General features: G+C 40.8%; 2 protein-coding genes across 2 annotated transcripts; both read left to right on the forward strand.

Moving 5' to 3' along the window:
• The first annotated feature begins 15,019 nt into the window (after positions 1-15,019).
• On the forward strand, positions 15,020-16,425 carry LOC117190665 (presequence protease, mitochondrial-like). Its single transcript, XM_033395728.1, has 3 exons — positions 15,020-15,095; positions 15,179-15,545; positions 15,603-16,425. Exons 2-3 carry the CDS (start codon positions 15,415-15,417, stop codon positions 16,108-16,110), a joined length of 639 nt encoding a protein of 212 aa, XP_033251619.1. The 5' UTR covers positions 15,020-15,095; positions 15,179-15,414; the 3' UTR covers positions 16,111-16,425.
• A 160-nt stretch (positions 16,426-16,585) lies between these two features.
• LOC117190666 (presequence protease, mitochondrial-like) lies at positions 16,586-18,083 on the forward strand. Its single transcript, XM_033395730.1, has one exon. It carries the CDS (start codon positions 16,608-16,610, stop codon positions 17,184-17,186), a length of 579 nt encoding a protein of 192 aa, XP_033251621.1. The 5' UTR covers positions 16,586-16,607; the 3' UTR covers positions 17,187-18,083.
• Positions 18,084-18,958: the final 875 nt, after the last annotated feature.

Genomic DNA, 18,958 nt, shown 5'->3' on the forward strand with positions numbered 1-18,958 from the left:
GCAGAACGCCGGCTCTGAGCTGGGAAAACGAAAAAAAAGTCGATTGGGAGCAGTCGTAGGAGTCGGACGTATTCGCGGAAAAATTCGAGTGGCTTGGAAAAAGTAAAAACACGTGGAGGCCCGGATCCACGCCAACGCTATCAGTGACACGGGGAAGATCCGGCATCGACGCTGCGCTTACGGGGAGAAGACCCTGCATCGATACTACACTTACCGAGAGGAGATCCTGCATCTACGCTGCACCCACGGGGAAGAGGAGGCTTTCGACGAGTACAAGCGTGGGAGTTCAAGGGTAAGCTAGTCTATAGACGTGTATACGGGCTGCTGAGCGGTGCGTTAATTTTGACCTCTTTTCTTTCCTTTTCGCTTGTTCTTCTCGGATTCAATAGCCACATTGTCATCATTGGATGTCTTTGTTTGTCTTTGCCGTAAGTTACGAATAATCAGGGTCAATATCTGAACTCATTTTTCAAGTTCCGAAACAAAAAAAAACTTACACCACAATGTTATATCAGCCATGATGCAATTATAATAGTATAATTACAATTATACAATTACAATACAATTATAATAGTATAATTGCATCATGATATCAGCAGCTGTAATTGTCAGTACAGACTGTAATATTTGAAAAAAAATACCAAATGAAATAATGGAAAAAAATGTATGGGTATTCCTGAAATCAATTTAGTCCTGCTTTGGCTGCTCAGATGAGTTTCATATACATATTTCGCCAACGGCAAAGTTTGACCAGATGTACTTACGTGCACTAAAAATCCACAGGAATTAATTCTATATAATGTAAACTTTTAATAGCACGGTTTTATTATATGTTCTTCTTTCTTGATCGGCGTATTCGAATGAATGTGTGTTGGCATATCGATACTTGTCGAGGACAAGTATCGATATATCGAGTACATTGGTATATCTTATAATACTATCGATGAGTAAATCTTATACTAATATTCAAATCTTATAAACTAATATTCATATCTTACATTCGGGCAACCTGACTACAGATCGCCCACGATTTACACACTAAGGCACACAGTTGGTTAAACATTTCTTATTCGGTATTGTCTTACTTAACATACTATTTCATCGATTAACAACATGAGACCATGGTTTTATCCTTACACTCTACCCAGGGTTTAAGCCTTCCTGGTTCTAATATACTTCGGAATGGCATTTGCGTCAACTGACAGTCCTCAATGTCGACAACCTCATAACGATCATTATCCAATACTCTATTGATCCTGTACGGTCCTCGATACTTTGGTGCGAACTTCTTATTGATCCCCGGTGTTGTGTCCACATGCCGGACTGCTACATAGTCACCAGGTTTCATACTTTAATGGGGCTCTATGTTTATGGGCATACATCTTCTCATTTCTTTTCTGCGACAACCGTATGTTCTCACTTGCTATTTCTCTTATAGTTTCCAACTCTCTAAGTTCTGACGCTAACTTCTCCTCTAGGTATTCGGTTAATTCATCTACAACGGGTCCTTTCTGGGGTATTCCAAATAACAATGTGCTAGGTGTCTTTTTCGTACTGCTGTTAACGGAGTTATTAATGGCGTGCTCTAACTTGCTCATCAACCTATACCAATCGGCTTGCTCAAGGGGCTCTGACAGTTTTCCTAACATAGGAGTAAGAACACGATTCACCCGCTCCACTTGGCCATTCGCCTGCGGTGCACCTGTAGCTACCTTAATGTGCTCTATCCCTCTCTCCTGCAGAAAACTAGAGAACTCTAACGAGGTGAAACAGGTCCCACGATCTGATATTATCCTAGTAGGGCGACTATAGAAATCAAAATATTTACTTAAGGCATCCTTCGCTTCCCGCGTGCTGGTACTATTAACCGGGAACAATTTGACAAACTTAGTGAATGCATCTATTACCACAAGGAGGTGTTTTCGCTTAGATCTAATACTCGGCAACGGACCCAAATGATCAACATGTAGGGTATGAAAAGGAACACATGACTTTGGGATACTATGGAGCGTTCTGTTATGGATTGTTTTAGGCATCGAGTGTAGTATACACGGTAGACAGTTTCTGATGAACCTTGCCACTTTACTTCTCATTGACGGAAACCAGTAGGTCCTCAAAAGGTCACTCACGCACTTATCTGCGGCCAGATGTCCTAGTTTTTCGTGTGACCGCCTTATCAACTGCTCTTCCATACACATTGGTACATAGAAACATAGTTTGTTTTCACAACTCCTCTTGTAAACAATACCATCATTTCATCATTTCAAAATCTACTTCAATTCCATCCTCTAGCATTTTTCGAATCCTAACTACTTCCTTGTCTCGCATCTGTTCTGTTTGCAATATCAAATCAACATCTTCTGGCGTTGCACCTACTACCCCAACTATCAATGATTTTAGTAATCTTTCCTCCTGAAACTCTAACTTGTCCCTCTCTACTGTATCCTCAACACATTTTTTCTCTTTATCTGAATTCCTACTACTAATGTACTTTACTCCCCCCACCACATCGTTAACGCTTCCTCTACATTGTCTCAAATCTCTAATTTCAATCTTCCATCCATCCTTTTCCCTATATTCACTATTCTCTATGTTATCTCTACAATCATCACCAAGGTTCTCTCTATCATCAGACTTCCACCTATTTCCCAATCTACTTCCTACTGCACTTGATTCTCCACACTCAATCGCAGGGTTCTGTACGGTACTACTATGCTCTCTATTGATATTTAATTCTCTTCACTTAATCACAGGGTTCGCGGACGTGTTCGCGGAAAAATTCGAGTGGCTTGGAAAAAGTAAAAACACGTGGAGGCCCGGATCCACGCCAACGCTATCAGTGACACGGGGAAGATCCGGCATCGACGCTGCGCTTACGGGGAGAAGACCCTGCATCGATACTACACTTACCGAGAGGAGATCCTGCATCTACGCTGCACCCACGGGGAAGAGGAGGCTTTCGACGAGTACAAGCGTGGGAGTTCAAGGGTAAGCTAGTCTCTAGACGTGTATACGGGCTGCTGAGCGGTGCGATAGGTAGGGAACCAAGAAAGAATAAAGTGAAATGTAACGAATATAACAGAAACATAGCACGACCTCCAACAATCTATACACTAGGGAACCTGGAGGCCGGGGGCTTCATCTTCTCTGCCTTTCCTCCCGCCTCTTCCCCGAGTCTGTGTGATTCCATCCAGTAGTTCGTAGCCCGACAGGATCCTGAGGCCGCTGTCCGGCGATTGCCTATGCGTTCTCGGTGATACCTGTCGTTGTTCCCTCCGCATGATTCCCTCCAGTAGTTTGTGACCCCGCAGGGTCGCGAGGCCGCTATCCGACGATCGTCTAAGCGCCCCCCGGTGACTCCTGTTGGTGTCTCGCCTGATCCCCGTAGTTCCCTGGGTCCCGAAGGGGCTGTCCGGCGATTGCCTAAGCCCTCTCGGCGATACCTGCCCTGTATGATAAAGATTTTCGCAGTAATGTTTAGCCCGATAGTGTCTCGTGAGTGCTATCCAGCGATTTCCTAAGCGCTCTCGGCGATGAGCGTCGGTATTCTCGTACTCGTAGTAATTCTTAGTTCGGCGGTGTCCCGTAAGTGCTATCCGGCGATTGCCTAGGCACTCTCGGCGATGCTTGCCGGTACCCCCGACCCTTGTAGTAATTCTTAGTTCGACAGCGTCCCGTAAGTGCTATCCGGCGATTGCCTAGGCACCCTCGGCGATGCTTGTCGATATCCCTGACCCCCCCGTGGTAATTCTTAGTTCGACAGTGTCCCGTAAGTGCTATCCGGCGATTGCCTAGGCACTCTCGGTGATGCTCGTCGATATCCCTGACCCTCGTAGTAATTCTTAGGCCGACAGGGTCCCGTAAGTACCGTCCGGCGATAGCCTAGGTACTCTCGGCGATACTTGTCGGTATCCCCGCATAGCAAAGTTCCCCTTTCCGCGTCGTAGTAATTCTTAGGCCGACAGGGTCCCGTAAGTGCCGTCCGGCGATAGCTTAGGCACTCTCGGCGATACTTGCCGGTATTTCCGCATAGCAAAGTTCCCCTTCCGCGGCGTAGTAGTTCTTAGGCCGACAGGGTCCCGTAAGTACCGTCCGGCGATAGCCTAGGTACTCTCGGCGATACTTGTCGGTATTGTCGCATAGTAAAGACCTCCGTATTGATTCTGAGTTCGGTGGGGTCCTGAAGGCGCTATTCGGCGATAACCGGAGAGCCCTCGGTGAAACCAACGGCCCTGTCCCACGCTACTATCGCTCCCGTCCGCGGGACTGCTGCCCCGTCCCCCATCATCGATCCGAAATACGGAGTCCCGGCAAATTATAAATATTACTGTAATTTCGACCCTGGAGTAGACTGAGATATGTACCCCATCCCAGGATCGCTTCCTTACAAGCGAATAATACCATACTCATCATAAGCACTATTTTTCCCTTAATTTTGACCTCTTTTCTTTCCTTTTCGCTTGTTCTTCTCGGATTCAATAGCCACATTGTTATCATTGGATGTCTTTGTTTGTCTTTGCCGTAAGTTACGAATAATCAGGGTCAATATCTGAACTCATTTTTCAAGTTCCGAAACAAAAAAAAACTTACACCACAATGTTATATCAGCCATGATGCAATTATAATAGTATAATTACAATTATACAATTACAATACAATTATAATAGTATAATTGCATCATGATATCAGCAGCTGTAATTGTCAGTACAGACTGTAATATTTGAAAAAAATACCAAATGAAATAATGGAAAAAAATGTATGGGTATTCCTGAAATCAATTTAGTCCTGCTTTGGCTGCTCAGATGAGTTTCATATACATATTTCGCCAACGGCAAAGTTTGACCAGATGTACTTACGTGCACTAAAAATCCACAGGAATTAATTCTATATAATGTAAACTTTTAATAGCACGGTTTTATTATATGTTCTTCTTTCTTGATCGGCGTATTCGAATGAATGTGTGTTGGCATATCGATACTTGTCGAGGACAAGTATCGATATATCGAGTACATTGGTATATCTTATAATACTATCGATGAGTAAATCTTATACTAATATTCAAATCTTATAAACTAATATTCATATCTTACATTCGGGCAACCTGACTACAGATCGCCCACGATTTACACACTAAGGCACACAGTTGGTTAAACATTTCTTATTCGGTATTGTCTTACTTAACATACTATTTCATCGATTAACAACATGAGACCATGGTTTTATCCTTACACTCTACCCAGGGTTTAAGCCTTCCTGGTTCTAATATACTTCGGAATGGCATTTGCGTCAACTGACAGTCCTCAATGTCGACAACCTCATAACGATCATTATCCAATACTCTATTGATCCTGTACGGTCCTCGATACTTTGGTGCGAACTTCTTATTGATCCCCGGTGTTGTGTCCACATGCCGGACTGCTACATAGTCACTAGGTTTCATACTTTAATGGGGCTCTATGTTTATGGGCATACATCTTCTCATTCTTTTCTGCGACAACCGTATGTTCTCACTTGCTATTTCTCTTATAGTTTCCAACTCTCTAAGTTCTGACGCTAACTTCTCCTCTAGGTATTCGGTTAATTCATCTACAACGGGTCCTTTCTGGGGTATTCCAAATAACAATGTGCTAGGTGTCTTTTTCGTACTGCTGTTAACGGAGTTATTAATGGCGTGCTCTAACTTGCTCATCAACCTATACCAATCGGCTTGCTCAAGGGGCTCTGACAGTTTTCCTAACATAGGAGTAAGAACACGATTCACCCGCTCCACTTGGCCATTCGCCTGCGGTGCACCTGTAGCTACCTTAATGTGCTCTATCCCTCTCTCCTGCAGAAAACTAGAGAACTCTAACGAGGTGAAACAGGTCCCACGATCTGATATTATCCTAGTAGGGCGACTATAGAAATCAAAATATTTACTTAAGGCATCCTTCGCTTCCCGCGTGCTGGTACTATTAACCGGGAACAATTTGACAAACTTAGTGAATGCATCTATTACCACAAGGAGGTGTTTTCGCTTAGATCTAATACTCGGCAACGGACCCAAATGATCAACATGTAGGGTATGAAAAGGAACACATGACTTTGGGATACTATGGAGCGTTCTGTTATGGATTGTTTTAGTCATCGAGTGTAGTATACACGGTAGACAGTTTCTGATGAACCTTGCCACTTTACTTCTCATTGACGGAAACCAGTAGGTCCTCAAAAGGTCACTCACGCACTTATCTGCGGCCAGATGTCCTAGTTTTTCGTGTGACCGCCTTATCAACTGCTCTTCCATACACATTGGTACATAGAAACATAGTTTGTTTTCACAACTCCTCTTGTAAACAATACCATCATTTCATCATTTCAAAATCTACTTCAATTCCATCCTCTAGCATTTTTCGAATCCTAACTACTTCCTTGTCTCGCATCTGTTCTGTTTGCAATATCAAATCAACATCTTCTGGCGTTGCACCTACTACCCCAACTATCAATGATTTTAGTAATCTTTCCTCCTGAAACTCTAACTTGTCCCTCTCTACTGTATCCTCAACACATTTTTTCTCTTTATCTGAATTCCTACTACTAATGTACTTTACTCCCCCACCACATCGTTAACGCTTCCTCTACATTGTCTCAAATCTCTAATTTCAATCTTCCATCCATCCTTTTCCCTATATTCACTATTCTCTATGTTATCTCTACAATCACCACCAAGGTTCTCTCTATCATCAGACTTCCACCTATTTCCCAATCTACTTCCTACTGCACTTGATTCTCCACACTCAATCGCAGGGTTCTGTACGGTACTACTATGCTCTCTATTGATATTTAATTCTCTTCACTTAATCACAGGGTTCGCGGACGTGTTCGCGGAAAAATTCGAGTGGCTTGGAAAAAGTAAAAACACGTGGAGGCCCGGATCCACGCCAACGCTATCAGTGACACGGGGAAGATCCGGCATCGACGCTGCGCTTACGGGGAGAAGACCCTGCATCGATACTACACTTACCGAGAGGAGATCCTGCATCTACGCTGCACCCACGGGGAAGAGGAGGCTTTCGACGAGTACAAGCGTGGGAGTTCAAGGGTAAGCTAGTCTCTAGACGTGTATACGGGCTGCTGAGCGGTGCGATAGGTAGGGAACCAAGAAAGAATAAAGTGAAATGTAACGAATATAACAGAAACATAGCACGACCTCCAACAATCTATACACTAGGGAACCTGGAGGCCGGGGGCTTCATCTTCTCTGCCTTTCCTCCCGCCTCTTCCCCGAGTCTGTGTGATTCCATCCAGTAGTTCGTAGCCCGACAGGATCCTGAGGCCGCTGTCCGGCGATTGCCTATGCGTTCTCGGTGATACCTGTCGTTGTTCCCTCCGCATGATTCCCTCCAGTAGTTTGTGACCCCGCAGGGTCCCGAGGCCGCTATCCGACGATCGTCTAAGCGCCCCCCGGTGACTCCTGTTGGTGTCTCGCCTGATCCCCGTAGTTCCCTGGGTCCCGAAGGGGCTGTCCGGCGATTGCCTAAGCCCTCTCGGCGATACCTGCCCTGTATGATAAAGATTTTCGCAGTAATGTTTAGCCCGATAGTGTCTCGTGAGTGCTATCCAGCGATTTCCTAAGCGCTCTCGGCGATGAGCGTCGGTATTCTCGTACTCGTAGTAATTCTTAGTTCGGCGGTGTCCCGTAAGTGCTATCCGGCGATTGCCTAGGCACTCTCGGCGATGCTTGCCGGTACCCCCGACCCTTGTAGTAATTCTTAGTTCGACAGCGTCCCGTAAGTGCTATCCGGCGATTGCCTAGGCACCCTCGGCGATGCTTGTCGATATCCCTGACCCCCCGTGGTAATTCTTAGTTCGACAGTGTCCCGTAAGTGCTATCCGGCGATTGCCTAGGCACTCTCGGTGATGCTCGTCGATATCCCTGACCCTCGTAGTAATTCTTAGGCCGACAGGGTCCCGTAAGTGCCGTCCGGCGATAGCTTAGGCACTCTCGGCGATACTTGCCGGTATTTCCGCATAGCAAAGTTCCCCTTCCGCGGCGTAGTAGTTCTTAGGCCGACAGGGTCCCGTAAGTACCGTCCGGCGATAGCCTAGGTACTCTCGGCGATACTTGTCGGTATTGTCGCATAGTAAAGACCTCCGTATTGATTCTGAGTTCGGTGGGGTCCTGAAGGCTCTATTCGGCGATAACCGGAGAGCCCTCGGTGAAACCAACGGCCCTGTCCCACGCTACTATCGCTCCCGTCCGCGGGACTGCTGCCCCGTCCCCCATCATCGATCCGAAATACGGAGTCCCGGCAAATTATAAATATTACTGTAATTTCGACCCTGGAGTAGACTGAGATATGTACCCCATCCCAGGATCGCTTCCTTACAAGCGAATAATTCCATACTCATCATAAGCACTATTTTTCCCTTAATTTTGACCTCTTTTCTTTCCTTTTCGCTTGTTCTTCTCGGATTCAATAGCCACATTGTTATCATTGGATGTCTTTGTTTGTCTTTGCCGTAAGTTACGAATAATCAGGGTCAATATCTGAACTCATTTTTCAAGTTCCGAAACAAAAAAAAACTTACACCACAATGTTATATCAGCCATGATGCAATTATAATAGTATAATTACAATTATACAATTACAATACAATTATAATAGTATAATTGCATCATGATATCAGCAGCTGTAATTGTCAGTACAGACTGTAATATTTGAAAAAAATACCAAATGAAATAATGGAAAAAAATGTATGGGTATTCCTGAAATCAATTTAGTCTTGCTTTGGCTGCTCAGATGAGTTTCATATACATATTTCGCCAACGGCAAAGTTTGACCAGATGTACTGACGTGCACTAAAAATCCACAGGAATTAATTCTATATAATGTAAACTTTTAATAGCACGTTTTTATTATATGTTCTTCTTTCTTGATCGGCGTATTCGAATGAATGTGTGTTGGCATATCGATACTTGTCGAGGACAAGTATCGATATATCGAGTACATTGGTATATCTTATAATACTATCGATGAGTAAATCTTATACTAATATTCAAATCTTATAAACTAATATTCATATCTTACATTCGGGCAACCTGACTACAGATCGCCCACGATTTACACACTAAGGCACACAGTTGGTTAAACATTTCTTATTCGGTATTGTCTTACTTAACATACTATTTCATCGATTAACAACATGAGACCATGGTTTTATCCTTACACTCTACCCAGGGTTTAAGCCTTCCTGGTTCTAATATACTTCGGAATGGCATTTGCGTCAACTGACAGTCCTCAATGTCGACAACCTCATAACGATCATTATCCAATACTCTATTGATCCTGTACGGTCCTCGATACTTTGGTGCGAACTTCTTATTGATCCCCGGTGTTGTGTCCACATGCCGGACTGCTACATAGTCACCAGGTTCATACTTTAATGGGGCTCTATGTTTATGGGCATACATCTTCTCATTTCTTTTCTGCGACAACCGTATGTTCTCACTTGCTATTTCTCTTATAGTTTCCAACTCTCTAAGTTCTGACGCTAACTTCTCCTCTAGGTATTCGGTTAATTTATCTACAACGGGTCCTTTCTGGGGTATTCCAAATAACAATGTGCTAGGTGTCTTTTTCGTACTGCTGTTAACGGAGTTATTAATGGCGTGCTCTACCTTGCTCATCAACCTATACCAATCGGCTTGCACAAGGGGCTCTGACAGTTTTCCTAACATAGGAGTAAGAACACGATTCACCCGCTCCACTTGGCCATTCGCCTGCGGTGCACCTGTAGCTACCTTAATGTGCTCTATCCCTCTCTCCTGCAGAAAACTAGAGAACTCTAACGAGGTGAAACAGGTCCCACGATCTGATATTATCCTAGTAGGGCGACTATAGAAATCAAAATATTTACTTAAGGCATCCTTCGCTTCCCGCGTGCTGGTACTATTAACCGGGAACAATTTGACAAACTTAGTGAATGCATCTATTATCACAAGGAGGTGTTTTCGCTTAGATCTAATACTCGGCAACGGACCCAAATGATCAACATGTAGGGTATGAAAAGGAACACACGACTTTGGGATACGATGGAGCGTTCTGTTATGGATTGTTTTAGGCATCGAGTGTAGTATACACGGTAGACAGTTTCTGATGAACCTTGCCACTTTACTTCTCATTGACGGAAACCAGTAGGTCCTCAAAAGGTCACTCACGCACTTCTCTGCGGACAGATGTCCTAGTTTTTCGTGTGACCGCCTTATCAACTGCTCTTCCATACACATTGGTACATAGAAACATAGTTTGTTTTCACAACTCCTCTTGTAAACAATACCATCATTTCATCATTTCAAAATCTACTTCAACTCCATCCTCTAGCATTTTTCGAATCCTAACTACTTCCTTGTCTCGCATCTGTTCTGTTTGCAATATCAAATCAACATCTTCTGGCGTTGCACCTACTACCCCAACTATCAATGATTTTAGTAATCTTTCTTCCTGAAACTCTAACTTGTCCCTCTCTACTGTATCCTCAACACATTTTTCTCTTTATCTGAATTCCTACTACTTATGTACTTTACTCCCCCACCACATCGTTAACGCTTCCTCTACATTGGCTCAAATCTCTAATTTCAATCTTCCATCCATCCTTTTCCCTATATTCACTATTCTCTATGTTATCTCTACAATCACCACCAAGGTTCTCTCTATCATCAGACTTCCACCTATTTCCCAATCTACTTCCTAATGCACTTGATTCTCCACACTCAATCGCAGGGTTCTGTACGGTACTACTACGCTCTCTATTGATATTTAATTCTCTACACTTAATCACAGGGTTCTCTACGGTACCTCTATGCTCACTACCAGTGTTGTCTCTACTTACACTATTCCTTCTATATTGCTTTCTACTCTCATCTTTTTCTAAATTAGACTTTTCTAAACCGTATTTGACTCTATAACCATCCTCTAACATATTCGTCACTTGATCTTGTCTGCTCAGCGCATCAACGTGCGCCATACTGGCCCCAGGTCTGTGCATAATGGAGTAATCATAGTTCTCTAACTCTAGGGACCACCGTGCTATCTTAGGACTAATTGACTTTCTGGTTAACGTCTGTACTAACGAATTACAATCCGTGATTATTTTGAAGGACCTATGCTCCAAATATGCTCTAAAACGCCTCAATGCATAAATTATAGCCAATGTCTCTAGTTCGAAACTATGATAACGTGATTCTCTTTCTGTTGTTTTGCCGGAATAATAGGACACAGGGTGCATCTTCCCATCATCTTGTCTTTGCATCAGTATTGCGCCATAACCGTATGAACTTGCGTCTGTATGTAATTCCGTTTCTCTATTTGGGCTAAAAATGGCTAATACCGGAGGATTTGCCAACGCATTCTTAAGAGTTTCAAACGTCTTCACCTGTTCTCTATTCATGGGAAACGGACCACCTTCTTATAACAACTGCACCAAGGGCTTAGCTTTCGTCGCAAATGACAACATGAAACGTCGAAAATACGAAAAGAATCCCAAGCATGAGTGCAGTGCTTTTACATTTTGAGGGACTGGGTATTTTTTCAAGGCCTCAATATGGGAATCACTAGGAACTATTCCGTTTTGATTAACTTTATACCCCAGGAAATCGATGTTTCAATTGGCAAACCTACACTTTTTTAGATTTATCTCTAAATTTTGCTCGCTAAACCGAATGCATAGTCTTTTTAATATATCCATGTGTTCTTCAACTGTTTTAGTCGCTACTAATATATCATCCATGTACACTACAATGCTTTTGTTCCTAATAAAGTCTCTCAAGAGCTCCGAAATAAATCTCTGAAAAATAGCGGATCCATTTTTTAACCCAAAGGGCATTCTCAAGTACTCATACTGTCCTTGCGGTGTCACAAACGATGTATACGGAACTGATTTTTCTTCTACGCCTATTTGTTTTCTAAAAACTCAAGACAGTCCTCAATAAGGGGCAACGGGAAATTATCTTTAACAATTCGTTTGTTCAGACCACGGTAATCGACACACATTCGAAGTTCTCCTGATTTTTTTTTGACTAGGACCAACGGGGAAGCATAAGGAGACTCACTATGATGGATTACTTTCTTTTCTAACAGATCATCTACTATTTCAGCTACTTTCTCTCTCTCATGGTAGGATAAACGACGCGGAGTACAATGAAATGGTGTTGTTTCTGTTACACGAATCTGCATCTGATACTTTGGTGGTGCTTTAAAGTCAAATTCTTTGTGTAAATAGTATGTCTTAATAACTTCCCTACACTTTTCTGCAAGAGTGAGGCCAAATTCGAAACCTACGTTAATATGTTCCTCTTCATCAATCTCTACCGACGCACAAAAGTTACTGAATTCGTCGACTTGATTCATATTCTCGATGGCCATTTTGTCATTCCTTGAGTTTTCTTGTGTCTGATTTTTAAATGGACTAGAACGTTTGATTAGCTCGCTTCTTTCTGATTGATTACCATCTAACTTATCATATAGTCTTATGTTAATATTATTTTTACGTTCGGTGAATAAAGACGCGCAGGTTAAACTAATAGCTTTTTGCTTTAACGAACTTAATGATGTGTGTTGCTTCGCATTGATATTTTTCTTATGAACTAATTTTACTTCAATAACTTTAAGGGCATCGCTATGTAAACTTTTAATAGCACGGTTTTATTATATGTTCTTCTTTCTTGATCGGCGTATTCGAATGAATGTGTGTTTGCATATCGATACTTGTCGAGGACAAGTATCGATATATCGAGTACATCGGTATTTCTTATAATACTATCGATGAGTAAATCTTAAACTAATATTCAAATCTTATAAGCTAATATTCATATCTTACAATAAATTATAAACACTTGGTAAGGAACAAACAATAGCAAATCAATTTCATCGTGAAAAAAAGGTAATTTCATATCGGTTCCATGCGAATTTCATCTCTGTTTACGCTTTATTTTTTTATGCCCGATACTCAAAATGAGTACAGGGGTATATTAGATATATATATATATTTTTGATCAGCAATAGGCGAGTCGATTGTCCGTCTGTGCGTCGCTATGTGCACCTAGTGCTCAGAGACTATTAGAGATGGACCAACGACATTTTGTATCCAGACTTCTGTGATATGTCACTGTTACAAATATATTTCAAAACTTCCCCCAGCCGACTTTCGCCCCCACAAAGAGCGACAATCAGTTGCATTAACAATTTCAAAGATACGAAAAGACAAAAAACGCAGAATCGTAAAGAAGGACTATATCTTTTAGACTGCAGAATGTGAGCCAAATCGTATCATTTTTACAGCCAGAATGATGAAAACAATTTCATTCTTTCTCTCTCTGTCTCTCTCTAGCACACACGTTTCATGGTCGACTTTACCTATCGCAGAAAGTGAGCGCATAGATCTCAGAGACTATAAGAGCTAATGATGATACGAGTAAACTAAAAACGCACAATTATAAGGAACCATATCTGATCATTTTTATATCTAAAATGAACAAATGAATTTGCAGTGGCTACGCAGCGCCATAATAATAATAAATAAATAATAATAATAATAAAAAATAATCTTATTCTTCACGCCCTTTACAAGAAAAAATCTTGTTCGGAAAATGCTTGAAGACCCGAAGGAGCAGCAGAAATTACAGGATGAGCACTTCAAATACTTCATCAAGTTGAGGGTGCCATATCTATGTTTGTATTGTTTTATTATAGCCAATTAGTTAGTCAATTTAATAATTTAAAATTGTGAAAATTTCACAATTCAGACCAAAACTTTTAATTTTATGCTCATAAGCTGCTTTTTGATGGATGGTGATAGTGTGAATCGAGGTTTCACATCTTTAAAAAAATCCTACCATTCCCCCGGGATGTGCTAAGTGTGCTGAGCCGAAGTTGTAAATATAATCGGCTCAGAACAAATCTATATTGGAACAAGCAGCCGTTTGCTTATATTTTGCTCAAATCCAAATTATAAATTAAAAATCAAATTTTTTATACTTTTTATCAGCAGAAGAATTAATTTGGCTTTGTTTACGTTTATATTCTTTTGCTCATTCTTAACGATATGTCGGCTATCGAAAAAGGCCAAAAGAAATGCATCATATGGAACGTACCATATTTACGCTATATCTGTTGCTCGAATGTATGCGTGAACGTCATTAATAATCGACACTATTGTATCATATTCATTACTGTTCCCTGAGAAAGTTCTGTTGGAGAACGCGCCCAATAATTTAGCTGTGCCTGTTGGCAGGTTAAGTCATAGATACGAACATTATCAGATCTCCATGTTATTCGCTAGATTTTGAAATTTTTTATATACTTAAATGATAAAACAATTAATTAGTAATTAAAACAATAGCACTTAGATAAATATGCTAGATTTCACAAAAATACAAGCTAGAACAAGCTTAAAATTGTAAAAAAAAAAACAGGCTAAAAAATAGGCTACGAATAAAGCAGCACATAGATATATACACTTTAAATTGTGTTATTATTTCATCCAATTCGCTATTAATCCAATCCGTATTTTTATCGCTGGAATGTATTAAATTTAAATATTTCCTGGTAATTGGTAGTTGCGGCCACATGACGGCGCAACCCATATCCGCTTAATTTTAAAAGAATTTTAGTCGTATACATAACAAAATTAAATATTTCTAAAACAAACCTTATATTTAATATTTAACAGTAATTTTGTTCCTAAGTTTGGTCTTAACGATATTCATTTGACTGAATACCCGTTCAATCACAGCATTTGACCACGGTGCACTTAAAATTCCAATGCCAAATAAAGCGATTTCTCCAAAAGGTTGGTTTTTGCCAGCATCTTTATAAGTCAGTACTTCTGACCGAAGCTTTGTAGTTTCATCTGTATTCTGCCAAGGGACTAATCATTTCCGTTTTCCAATAAGTAGATCTAACCTTAAATAGGCTAAAATGGCAGCACTGATTCATATATATAAACAGCTGATACCGATAACTATAATCGTCTCCTTAAAAAGACTTGGTCACACATATTCTAGTCCAGAAAAACTTTGTTGAATTTATAAACTAAAAATAATCTTGTTTGTTTCATAGGTAAATTAAATCAATTTAGTAACTCGATATGTGTATATTTATTTTTCTGAAAATATTGTCATCGGAACTCATTTATAACATAGAAAAAAACAAATTTACATATGTGAATTCAATGGATTCCGGCTGATGTAACTGCAGCTCAATCGCGTGTTGCCATTTTAATTTTTTACTATGGCATATCGATCGAAATGACGCAAACAATGTTTTCTCGATCAATTTTCGGACAACACCTTTTGACTCCACTGGTCTTCCGCATATTTTGGAACATCTAGCCTTATGTGGCTCAAAAAACTATCCCGTCCGTGACCCATTCTTCAAGATGCTTAATCGCTCTGTAGCTACGTTCATGAATGCCATGACAGGTCCAGATTACAAACTCTATCCTTTTTCAACCATGAATGAAGTGGACTTTAGGAATTTACAGAGTATTTACTTGGATGCGGTTTTTAAGTAAGTCCACATACATATGTTAAAACATAAAAAAATATTGAAAATTCTTTATTATAGCCCTAACCTTGCGTATTTGGATTTTCTTCAAGAGGGTTGGCGATTAGAGAACAAGGACTTACATAATCGGAAGTCTGAACTGGTCATCAAGGGTGTGGTTTATAATGAAATGAAAGTCGCGTTTTCGGAGAACTCTTTGGTTTTTGGACAGAATCTCCTAAATAATATTTTACCTGACCACACGTATGGACATGTATCCGGAGGAAATCCATTGGAGATACCCAAATTAACGCACACGGATTTAATTGAGTTCCATCGCAAATATTATCATCCAAGTAACGCCCGTGTATACTCTTATGGTTCTTTCGATTTGACAAAGACCCTCTCGCTTATTGATAAAGAATATTTATCTCTGCACACCAGAGTAGACAACTCTTATAGCCGTATCCCTCTACAACTCGATGGTCACAGCCACGGCATGTACACATTTCCAGCAGACTGGACAATATGGGCGCTGCTTTTGATCGACAGAACCAAATTGCCATTGCTGTGCTTATGTGCGACATGACCAACATACAGGAAACCTTTGAATTAAAGGTCCTATCCGAAATATTGATCCGTGGACCTAACTCTGCCTTTTACAAGAGCCTAATAGAACCAAACTTTTCCGGGGGCTACAACCAGAGTACAGGGTATTCTTCAGACACCAAGGATACGGCATTCGTTGTGGGGTTGCAAGACCTGCGTGTTGAAGAATTCAAAAAATTCAACGACATCTTTAGCCAAACTATATGCAAAGCCATGAAAGAGGGATTTGAGCCCCAACATGTAGAAAGTATTCTCCATAATCTTGAATTGTCACTAAAACATCAAAGTCCACATTTTGGCAATGCTTTGTTATTTAACTCAACAGCACTTTGGAACCATGATGGCGATGTAGTTAGCAACCTTCGGGTTTCGGATATGATAGCAAGGCTGCGAACATGTTTAAGGCAGAATAAGAATTATTTCCAAGAAAAAATGAACAAATAGTTTGTATATAATTCGCACAAACTTACACTTACGATGTCGCCTGACGAGTTGTACGAGGAAAACTTTAAACAGGCTGAATTGGAAATGCTAAAGCAGAAAACTAGTGCGCTCGATAATGAAAAGTTGGAAAAAATATATCAGAATGGGTTGAAATTGGACGCCTCTCAAAAGGCTGCACCGAATACTGAACTTTTGCCCTGTCTTACGCTTAGCGATGTGAAGAAGTCACCGAATTGGCCAAAGTTAAGCATCCAAACTATTGAAGAAGTTCAAACTCAAATTTGCAAAGTTCCGACCAACGAGATTACTTATTTTAAATGTCTATTTAATATAACTGGTCTGAGTGAAGATGAAGTAACGCTCGTACCATTATTTTGCAATATTATCAATGACATGGGAACCACCCAGCATGATTTCCGTGAATTTGACAAACTCGTACTCTCTAAGACTGCTGGAATTGACTTCAAGTTAAATTTCGTCGAAAATGTTGAAGACGCCAAAAGCTACCGGCTGAGCTTGATGATGACAACACATGCACTAGATAAAATGTGCCTGATATGTTTTTACTGTGCCAAGATTTGCTGCGAAACTTTAAGCTTGAAGACCGTCTGAAAATGCTTATTGAAAACAACATATCCAATATATCAATAGGCATCGCTAGCTCTGGTCACTTATACGCTATGTTAGGAGCGGCAGCGTTAGTTAGTAATGCAAGTAAATTGAAGTCTCTGTTATCAGGAGTTGATCACATAGATTTCATGAAGAATTTTGTGCAGCAAATCAACACTGCGGACATTCGAGACCAGTTAAAGTCAATAGGCACAAAGGTTTTTAATAAGAGCAATATGCGTGTAGCGATCAACAGCTCAGAATCATACCTACCAACGGCCTTAGAACATTTGAAGAATTTTTTGGGGACATTGTCCACTCTAGAAAAAACGAATGAGAGTAGCGAAATTACACTCTTACATCCAAGCTGTCAACAATACCTCATGAACATACCAGTCAACTACTGTGCAAAAGCATTCTTTGCAGTCCCATATTTGCATAAAGATCATCCCACATTGCGCGTTCTTGCCAAGCTTGTGTCGGCTAAGTATCTTCTGCCTGTGGTTCGCGAACAGAATGGGGCCTACGGAGCGGGCGCTAAGATAAGTTCAGATGGAATTCTTAGCTTCTATAGCTATCGTGACCCCCATTCCGCAAAAACGCTAGATGCGTTTGAAAAAACATATGAGTGGTTGCATTCGGAGAGTAAGATTGATCAGCAGGCCTCATTTGAGGCGAAACTCGGAGTACTACAGCAGCTGGACTCGCCAATTGCACCCGGAAATATTGGGATTGATTATTTCTTGTATGAAGTATCGCAAGAGATGTTTGTGAAATATCTCTCTCGAATGCTATCTATAACTATTGATGAACTCCACGACATGATTGAACGTTACTTTAAGGAGAAATCAAAAAATTATGGAAAATGCATTTTGGGACCAGCCAATGAAAGTTTGGAACTGGAAGCTAGTCAGAAATGGAAAATCATAGCCTAGATATTCGTATTTAAAATTTCGACTGTTCTCAAAAATATCCGTAGGAAGACTTTTTCATACTTTTTCAGCCACCCTTCATAAATCCATTGTTGTTATTTCGATGTATTTCCTTAATGGAACGTTAAGACGATGTGTTTCACTTTTGTTAAATATTTATATGTATAGTATATGTACTATGAAAAAATATTAGTAGCTAAATAAAGTGGAAAAATAATATTACATTTTTCTATCTTTTTTATCCCTTAGCAATGGCCATGCCCAACACGTTTACCAATCCTGAGACGTATTTCGAATCAGTAGTCGATTTTTTGAGTTCCTACTCCTGGGTTTATCGCAAAGCCAACACAGAATGTCTTGTTTCAATAGAATCAATGCCGCTGGATATGAAAAACTATTTTCTTGCAGTATCAAACGAAAAGCTTAATGAATTTCCATTTATTCACGAGAACTTGGACGCTTTCCCCACATCATTATTAAGCTTCCGGAAAAATCTGGCCTCTCTGACAACAAAAGAAACTTTCGACCACAGCTTTTTCGAAGTAACGGGACGCCAAACCACCAGTAAGCGCAGGATATCGACAAAAAAAACAGCATGAAATCAAACATTTTGCCACTCACATTCACACTCATTGCCTAAACGAGCAAATTTTGGTTGACTTGGGTTCAGGATTGGGCTATCTAAGTCAAGCATTATTCGAACTGGACCCGAATTGCTCTATACTTGGATTGGAAGCAGATGAAACACGAGTGGAGGCGGCACGTAGCCGGTGTCGTCAGTGGTTACCATCGGCAGCCACAAAGTCAATTAGCTACCAGCAAAAATATGTTGACGCTGACTCA

This window comes from Drosophila miranda, assembly GCF_003369915.1.
Source record: "Drosophila miranda strain MSH22 chromosome Y unlocalized genomic scaffold, D.miranda_PacBio2.1 Contig_Y1_pilon, whole genome shotgun sequence".
Classification (NCBI taxonomy): Eukaryota; Metazoa; Arthropoda; class Insecta; order Diptera; family Drosophilidae; genus Drosophila; species Drosophila miranda.